This window comes from Teleopsis dalmanni, chromosome 1, assembly GCF_002237135.1.
Source record: "Teleopsis dalmanni isolate 2A chromosome 1, ASM223713v2, whole genome shotgun sequence".
Lineage (NCBI taxonomy): Eukaryota > Metazoa > Arthropoda > Insecta > Diptera > Diopsidae > Teleopsis > Teleopsis dalmanni.
The window spans coordinates 191771164-191781297 of NC_051846.1; the positions used below are offsets into that span (position 1 = coordinate 191771164).

General features: G+C 29.8%; 1 protein-coding gene across 2 annotated transcripts; it reads left to right on the forward strand.

The window, feature by feature from the left end:
* The first annotated feature begins 552 nt into the window (after positions 1-552).
* On the forward strand, positions 553-4691 carry LOC119670953 (ubiquitin-conjugating enzyme E2 N). Of its 2 annotated transcripts, XR_005251749.1 has the most exons (3): positions 553-609; positions 3600-4332; positions 4482-4691. XR_005251749.1 is itself a non-coding variant. In XM_038081411.1 (2 exons), exon 2 carries the CDS (start codon positions 3705-3707, stop codon positions 4158-4160), a length of 456 nt encoding a protein of 151 aa, XP_037937339.1. In that variant the 5' UTR covers positions 553-609; positions 3600-3704; the 3' UTR covers positions 4161-4691. The 2 variants fall into 2 exon arrangements, 1 of the variants encoding a protein (XP_037937339.1); XM_038081411.1 differs by having other exon boundaries at positions 3600-4691.
* The last annotated feature ends 5443 nt before the right edge of the window (positions 4692-10134 follow it).

The following is a 10134-nucleotide window of genomic DNA, read 5'->3' on the forward strand; positions in this document are numbered from 1 at the left end:
TGATTGCTATCAAACGGGACATCAACTTGTTTGTCTGGAAAAGAGCTCTTTGGCCTTCGTAGCTCTCAACGTGACACTCGAATCGAGTTCTCTTTTACTTAGGCTATTGTGGCGACTGTAAGCTACCAAAAAAATTTGGGTTTTATTATACAAAAATAATTAACTTGTATATTACATGTCTTCTTGATTTATTAGAATTTTTTGTATATGAGTTCAAAAAGGAAAGTGTGATTTTCATCTTATTTTTAAGCCATATATTATATGTCATATTACTTTTTCACAGTTCACTTGACTACTTCGAGTTAACACTGCCGCTTCTTTTTACAGCTGGTCACGATAGAAAGTGAAGATAACATGTAATACAATAATGTTATTTTGAACTCGATTTATATAATTTTTTGAAAATATATGAACAAAAAACTATTAATATATATTAGGAAAATGTATGATTAACAATATTTGACATATTTTACTTGATTGTTGTGCCTTGGCAACCCTGCGTACGAATAAAAGATTTTCGATTGCAGTTGGTGTAAAATTCTGACTTATTTGTTTAGTGAATATTTTTGAAGTATAAAGTTGTGAAGAATTTTTTTTAGTTATTTGGTGGTAAGTAAAATAATATTTAACTATTTATTTAAATCCTTTCAACTAACTGAATTAATAAAATCTTATTTATATCGTTATACGGTATGACAAATTTTCAACTACGTGACCAAGTGTGTGCTTATAATTTTTTTATTTTTTTTCTATGTGCGGCCACTGGAGTCTCCATCTTGCTTTCAAGTAAAAAAACGTTGAAAATAATGTGATAAATTTTAAAAGGGAGTGATTTGTTTGTTATTATAACATATTTGGTAGTTTCTATTAAATTAATTCAATTAATATTACGTATTTAAAGTGTTAATTAGCGGCGTTTTTGCTTGCGGTGGTTGTTTGGTAATTCTATTAATTTACTTGATGCACACTTGTGTGTGAGAAATCGATAAAAAAAAATCATATGCGGCCTTCTACTCAACGAGGAAAAAAATTATTAAATACGTGTTTTGAAAATTTATTAAAGTCAATAAGATATTTACTTCCTTTAATTACTTTTGCAAAGCCATAGATTTATGCAGAACCTATTTGAATAAAATAATTTAATATTATTTATATTCGCGAATTTTCTGAATATCTCGTTGCTTGCTTAGCTGTCAGAGCAGCGCTGCTGTCATATCGTGTTTTTGTTGTTGTGGAAAGAAATTTTTTGGTGAAGGGTAAAAAGAACATTTCTTTGTTGTTACTTAAAACAATAATGAGTATAAAATCCAGTTTTTAATTGTTTTATGCATAATTTATATATATTTTTTTCTTAAATTTTGTTTTAAATAATTTTAATTATTGTGAAATTTTTATTTTGTTTTGTTTGTGTATCTTGCTTTGATATCATTTGTTTTCGTTCTCAGTGTGGTTGCCTTTGTTGTCTGCTGTTATGCACAACAGATAAAATAAAATCAATATTTCGACTTTATTGATTGGAAATTATTTACACACTTATTAAACGGCTACTAAGCGCTTAGTGACAGAAGGAAGGCAATAGTAACTTGCGTGTGTAACGTCCACCTTCAAATCATTGTTTGTTTTCTTCGTTGGAATGAAAATGTCATAAAAATTATATACACTGCAAAAAATTCACCCACACAATACTGGCAACCCGTCTGAGAGAAATCTTTCTTAAACACTTCGTGTTTGCAAAGCGCTGTGGTGGGTTAAGTGATGTGATTTATAAATTAGTATGTTCAGCATAAAGAATTTTAATGATGTAGAGTAAAATACTACACAGATTATTATTGGAAGCGTTTTTGTTATTGAACCATTGTTCTTGTAAGTCAGAATATTTCCAAACCAGAGATTCATTGAACATTTTTTTTGTGCTCATTTTTGTGTACATTACTTTTGTTTAAATTTTGATGTGAATGAATTTATTTAATTACATTGTGACTTATGTATTAAAATTCATCTCATTCTCTTAACATGCTATTTATATATGATATAGAATTTCTCTTTCATGTCATATAAACATGCCAAGACACAACTGTGATATCAGGAACAAAGATCATCATTATAAGCAACTTGTTCCTGAAAACTATATGTCGTTATATATATATTGACAAGTGTTAAAATTATTATAGAGTTTCCTTTTCAAGTCATGTATACAAACCAAGGCATACTTTTCATTTCTGAAGCAATCATCACAAGTATAAGCAACTTTTTGCTGAAAACTATGTATCGATATATATACCGATGAGTTTAAAAATCATTATAGAGTTTCAAGTCATATATACAAACCAAGATGTTATTGAAATTTGTAGAGCAAAGATCATCATTCTGAACAATTTTTCCTTATAAACTATATGTTATAGCTTGACTTTCCAGATATATGATTTTAAAATCTTTTTTTACATCACCCAGCGATGACTAGCGGTGATTATTGTGTAAGTTTATATTATTAATTACCAAACAACTATTGACAAATATATGCGCTATTTATATATTCATAAAAAAATTATAGAAAATTAGAAAAATCGCTGGACTAAATATATATATCGAGCTAAAAGGTGATTATGTAGAAAAATAAAATGTTTAATTGCCGAAAAAAATTTGTTTTATTCAAAAACTCACTAACTTATCAAACCGCCCTCGTACTTTGAAATATATGTACTGATGTATATATTTTTATTATTTTATTAAATTGAATATCTATTGAGTAAATTGATGGTCCATAATTTCTGATCCAGATTTATTCGATAATCAAAACTGCACCGTATATAATTTCTTTACATTGTTGATGTTGGAGGCTTAAAGTGCATCAATTGAAACTAATTTTATATAAAGACATATAAAATACATTTGTCTTAAATATTGACTGAATTGGTGATTTGAAATTAGGCTAATCCAAGTTTTTACTGTAATTGTTCAATTACAAACTTATTCAAGGTTTGGCACAAAATTTTTTTTTTCTTTTTACTATATAATCCCAATTTATTTACCATTTATCATAATAAATTATTCTTCTTTTTTCCTAAAGCTCTTTTTATACTTCCATACTTTCTATTTTCTTTATTGGGTTACAACAACAAAAACAACGGTCTAAAGTAACTACGGTTTAGTCGCTCCCACACTTTTCTTACACAACCATATCAAAATCCATATATTCGTATTTATTATTACTCTCATGTTCTTCGCTATATAGATCTCCAGTAACAACCACAACAAAGCACTTTTGATTTTATTACTGTCTAATATGCACATATGTAATTGGATTAAAAAACTATAGTTAGCACAGATTTCATAGTCATGAAGGAAGTCTTAAAACTGACAAATATGAATTAAGTCAGCAAGCATTACTTGAGCCAGTAAATTTGATCCTTAATGAAATCGTGTGCCTGCAATTGAATTTTGTTATATGTCACAAAATTTAAACTCATATCGAAACTTATATGAAATCTGTTGTTATATATACTTTGTTTTAACAACTTAGCTTAGATTATAAAGTTTTAAAAGATATTATTTTCAACTAAATTTCTCACTTAAATCTCTTTTTTTTTCTCTCTTTTCAGCATGCATATTTAATTTATATACTATTATAACTTTTAATAAAAATTAAAATTAATAAATAAGTAGTTGTTTAACATAAAAGAGAAACCGATCAAAAAAAAGAAAATATGTCAAGTTTACCACGTCGCATTATTAAAGAAACTCAACGTTTAATGCAGGAACCTGTACCCGGCATTAATGCTATACCAGATGAGAACAATGCCCGATATTTTCATGTAATTGTAACTGGCCCCAATGATTCACCATTCGAAGGTGGAGTATTTAAATTGGAATTATTTTTGCCTGAGGATTATCCAATGTCTGCTCCTAAAGTACGTTTTATAACAAAAATATATCACCCCAATATTGATCGATTGGGTCGCATCTGTCTTGATGTGCTTAAGGACAAATGGAGTCCTGCGCTCCAAATTCGCACAATTTTGCTATCTATTCAAGCTTTATTAAGTGCTCCAAACCCCGATGATCCATTAGCTAATGATGTTGCTGAATTGTGGAAAGTTAATGAAGCTGAAGCTATAAGAAATGCACGTGAATGGACTCAAAAATATGCCGTTGAAGACTGAAGAGTAGAAATATATGCAGACGCTTATGTTGGCAGGGGACGGGTGGGCTAAGAATATCGTTGAATTTGAAAAAGTTTATTATGTGGTCGGGGGTGGAAAAAAATGTTGCCTTGGCGTCAGCATAGAAGAAGTTGATAGTCTAGCTCTGGGGGGAGGGGGCCGATTTTTAAAGGTAATTTTTTAAGTACTATGAAAAAAATGAAAGAAATATTAAAATCGTTCGGTTTTTATTTTTAAAATAATTTTATCATATATTAATAATAATAAATATATTTCAATAAAAAATAATAGCAATATAACTACAACAACAATATTTTACAGTTAATAGTAATATTCAATACAAACATATTAAGTATATACCTGGATACGATTCCGATTTCTCGGGTACACTTATTTGACAGCGAACTTAAGTAAAGATAACTGTTTTGAGCGAACTACTACATGAAGATTTTTATATAAAAACCACCAATAACAGGTGTATTGGTGTGTTAAAATTCATTTGAATGGAACTTTAAAACACTATTTCAAGAAGTTACACAAAATAGTTGACTTTATTAAAATCTGTTGTCGAATGGACGTGTCCAGGAAATCGGAGTGGTTTTCATACTTGAATAATTTGTTTAACGGGGGTCACTTAATAAAGAACACAAAGTCACTCGTAAGAAGATTCAAGAACACCAACTTCAAAAATCAAATATATTTTCAATAATAAACGTAGAAAATGCCTAAAAAATAAAATTGTAGAAAATAAAAAAAAATGAATAATTTAAATTGATTGTATTTGCCCTTAATTAAGCTTGTATTAAAAATTATAATATATTTTGTTAGAAAGTAAAATATATCGAATGCTCGTCAAATCATATTTTCTTAATTGATTGTCTTTAATTATTATTTTTTTTTATTTAATAAAAATGTTTCGTACACGATAAATATCTTCATTTTATTTCAAATTTTTAAATATAATACTTTTAGAATAAAAATATACCGAAAATAATACGAAGCATATGATGAAAGCTCTTATAAGCAACCTTTTATGTTATTTACCATGTTGTGCTGCTTCAAATATTCTCATCCAAAAAGATCCGCAAGTTAAAAATTTAACTTAAAAAAAAAATACCATAAATTATGTATAAAATATATTGTTTTAATATTCTATTAAGTTTTTTTCGTAAATTAATTGAAGCAAATATGTAATAAAATAAAAATGTGTAATAAGTTTTAATTAATTTTTTTAATCACTTTAAAATATTGGGCGAGAATGAAGTAACTAACTATCCGTTCGGATATTTTCATAATGAATTCTACGAAGATTTTACGTTATTATGTTATTCATCTAAGCGAACCTAGAGAGTTGGCGAACGATAGAGTCATATGTGATTCAAGTTCTCAAAACGAAAAAGTTAGATATAGAAAGGAGAACTAGAAACTAGAATAACAAATATAATAAATAGAGTGGATACCAAGAAAATGCGGTGAAAAGTGGTGATCTGGACGCAGATCGAATATCAAGAGAGCGTGGCTTGAAATGCCAACATAAAAGAGACTCTCCACGAAGTAATGCGAAAGCGGTTCCAAGAGGGAATGAGTCTCGCTGAAGAGGGAGTGTTTTAGTTCGTATACTACATATTAATGTTAGGAAGTCGGACACACCATTCCGACGACGATCGGTTTGACGGTGCATAAAGCATTTCACCTCCTCACCACAAAAAAAAAATATTCGTCTATTGAATATGGATACCACATTGTCTTATATGGATCCATACAAAATGAACTTAACTATCAACATTCGAGCTATTAAAAATTTTCGTATTGCTTCAAAATCAGTCTAGGTTTAGTTAGGTTCTCGATAGTGATGGTAAGTTCTTATTAAAATATATTAGACAACTAGTAGGTAGTAGTGCTATCGTAAAAAATTCGAAAGGTTTAAATACCTCTAATGAAGCTTAAGTTGTTCTTTAAGTACAGATCATGTCTAGCATCTGTAATCTTTGTTAAGCATGGAAAGTGTTATGCTTACCTAACCTTTAATGATCCGTAGTAAACCCATACAAAACTAATACATTAAGACTGAAAAGTTTTCGGAAATTCTCATTTAAAATTCGCGCGCTGTATATTTTTCGATATTTTAAGTTTATGTAGTTTGGCAGCACTGTCCTTAATTACTATGCCAAAAATGAGCTCGATCTGTCAGACAGTTCGTTTACGGCAGCTGTTGAAACCAGTTCACCTCAGTAGTGCGTTGCGAAATGTCTTCGACGGTCGTACGACCGTCCTGGAAGGCTTTGTACCACTCATAAACTTGAGTTTTCGATAAAACTGATTCCCCATAAGCCTTTTGTAGCATTCGCAACGATTCTGCACACGAAATTTCGTTCGAAACACAAAATTTGATGCAAACTCTTTGTTCAATATTTTTTTCCATTGTTTTTTTCGCAACGCCCTACTGAGGTGAACTGGTTTCAACAGCTGCCGTAAACGAACTGTCTGACAGATCGCGCTCATTTTTGGCATAGTAATTAAGGACAGTGCTGCCAAACTACATAAACTTAAAATATCGGAAAATATACAGCGCGCGAATTTTAAATGAGAATTTCCGAAAACTTTTCGGTCTTAATGTATATTCACGGGGTATATCAATGAGAGTGAAATTATAAAACTTGTTTAGGTGATGTATTTTATTGTACACTCAGTGCAATATAGATAATAAAATAAATAAGATATATGTAGATATAGTTTTATTAATATTAATTTATGCTAAATCGTGATCCTCATGATGACTCTCAAGGAGAGTCGCAATATAGAAAATATTAAAAAATATTATATCGGCCCAGATCGGGCCTTAATCGTCTGAAGGAGTCCAGTACATACATCTTTCTGAGGCGCTTTAATTGTTAATCTAGCTCTCGATCTTCTTTGGTTTTTACTTCCCAGGGTCACGCGTTTATTTTTTAGGTAAGTATATAGCTGTCCTATTCCGCACTGGGGGAATCGGACACTAAGAAGAAAGATATTTTCGTTACGTGATTTTAGAGCTTAACGATGTCTGCTTAACCGTATAAGTGATAAATTTCAAACTATATCAAATAGGCCAATCACCGTTCTCATACATTAGAGCTGATATATTCCTGGGAACTACGCTTTTAAATGTTTTCGTACAGATATTTTGTTTACGGACAATGTTTACGCTTAAGTTTCAGAAGGGTCATGTATCATAAGTCCTACCCTTATCATATGAACTTTAACATTTTTGTGCCTCCCTTTCATCGATATTTTTTTAAGTATATATCTTTTTTCCAGTTCATATGAAGTAAAGCTAGTGATAATATCGTGAGCTTATCTTAAGAAATTAACAATTTTACTATTCATATGTACTTACCCCCATACTACTCATGGGCCTCATATATATCATATATCACTTATTAAATCCTATTCTTCAATCCAGTCACGCAAGCACTCAGTACTCAACTTAAATATATACATAAAGCTTATCTCCTTCAAATATAATTCTCTAGAAATGGAAAGTAGAGCTTTCTTTTCTTTCCTATAAGCGGATAGGTAATAGCGAATAGGTGTCTTTTCATTATGAAAAATGATAAATAATAAAAAAAAATTATTAATGTGATATACAAAATAAAACAATTCATTCTTACATACTTTTTTTTTAACCACGGGAAACATTTCAGTAATTTGTTTTATGACAGAAGTCTTTGAATACTATAAGACAACTTTATCTAAATAACCCGATTTAATACATAAGTGTTTACACTATCACGTTATTAGGTGCAGTTAATGACCGATAATATTTATACGAATATAAATTCCACTAATAAGTGAGAGTATTTGGTTTTTATTTCATAGATTGCGATACTACATTGAAATGGCAGTGATTTTGATAAGAGAAAGTCTAGCCCCTGCCCCTCTTCAGGTAACACGATGTTTCTAAATGTGTTTATTTTGCAATTCTTATTTTTTTGTGGTTTTTATGCATTGTAATAACTTTCAAGGCCTATAAAGATATCAATCGCCAAATAAACTGTCACAACTGCCAGACATTTTATGGACTCTAAGCAAGCGAAAGGATAAACAAATTTTAGTCATAAAAACGCTGTTTCGTGTGTTGCATTTTCATTGTTTGCCAAAAATTAATGGATAAAAAAGATACAAAATGTACTAAAAGAAATTTTAACTATAAAAAAAATTTGTTTAATTCGTGTGAATAAAATATGTAAGTCGGCGAGCCAAATCCACAAATTGCTTTAAGCCCAAAAAGAAGTTTAAATAAACAAAATATTTTGAAAAATAATGCAAATTTCTGTTCATATAGAGGTCCTTTGCGAAGCATAAGATGAAAAAAGGATTAGGTATTGTAAATCGCTTATCTCACAATAAAACTTAAAAATATATACAAACATTGTGACTACCAATTGAGTTTTGGCAAGCGTTCCTTTGCATCAATAGACTTTGATGGTAGAGTTCGTAGGCGGATTTTGAGCCAGAAAAATTGGCCGCAATGCTTAAAAACCATTTACAGCAATTCCAGCTCTCAGTTCAAATATCATAATGTTTAATTTTTAATCCTTATTGTATTATAAGACTTGTTGCCAAAAGAAGAAATTTGTAATTTGGTTTATTGCTGCTAATTATGCCTTCTGAGTAGTTAATGTACTTGGGTTTAGCGGAGAACTGAAAGTTTTAGTTCCAATAAAGTTTTCAAATTCATTTAAACAAATGTTTATATATTAAATACATATGGTACTTGCGACTAAAGCGGCATATAGTTAGTTAGTCAGTTGAAGTGGAGAGAGGAACGAATCCTCCGCAATTAACGCAGAAAGCTGTTTTGAATCCAGAATTCCTCGTAATAATGGATAGCAGAACGTCTGGTCAATGTTAATGTTGGAGATATCGTTGAGTGTGTTGAATAAAGGGGCCCCAAAAACCTATGATTTAAGCGGCATAAACAAGGAATATAATTGATTGATTCAAGAAATAAAAAAAACTATTTACTGAGATACCCAGACACGAATTACCAAGGAAGTTTCTACCTCAAAAATACTAGTAGTTAGGTTGAGGTAACACTAATATCTCCGAAAAGGTTTATACTAATAGCTTAAGGTAAATACTAGTGTATAGTTTAAATATCTTCTAATATTTTCACTAATATGTCGTTGTACTTAAAAAACTTTGGATGTTTCGATAGTTCAAAGTCTATTCTTTTGATAATTAAAATTTTTTTTTTTTCAAAAAGACATAATTGTTTTGAAATTGTAAAAAGACCTGCCTTTATTCTCCTATAAATCCTAAAAATTTTTTTTTTCTTCAAAACATTTCATGTATTTCAACTTACTGGAAGATTGGCATTGCTAAGGATGCACGTCACGTATTCGCTGTACGTGGTAGATACATGGTTTGAGGGCTGTACTTAGAGAGAACCATATGATTGATAACTTTGTATGGTATAGGCTAAGTTTGCAGAACAAATGTAGAGTAGTATCAAATATGGCTATAATAGTAATGAGAGAGCAAAGAAAATTTAAAGGATATTGAAACGTATCGAGCGAGTGAGAACTTAAAGCCATATTCTTTTACATAAAATTAATGAAAGGTACGACCCGTGGACGTGGATTAACAGAATCTTTTCCGGCTTCAAAAGGGCTAATTGGGTTAGTGTCTAACTTTAAAAGAAAAAAAATCTTTAGCTTTTTTTAACACAAACACATAAATTTATTATTCAACATTTTTGTATTCCCACTAATTTTTAAATATATACTTTCGTAATAACCAAGATCTATGAATAGAGTAATAATTATCAATTTCAAAACAATAATATATACATAAGATAGATTTTTCTTGAATATGACGCGTATTATAACGAAAAAAACTAGAGATTGTTGTTTCTTCATTACTGTTCGAACCCTTATTATTAATATTATTATTATTATTTTAGTTTATTACAAATATTACAGCAATTTAT

Coding starts and splice junctions, on each gene's coding strand:
- LOC119670953 (XM_038081411.1), top strand. CDS start 3,705: ATGTCAAGTTTACCACGTCGCATTATTAAAGAAACTCAACGTTTAATG.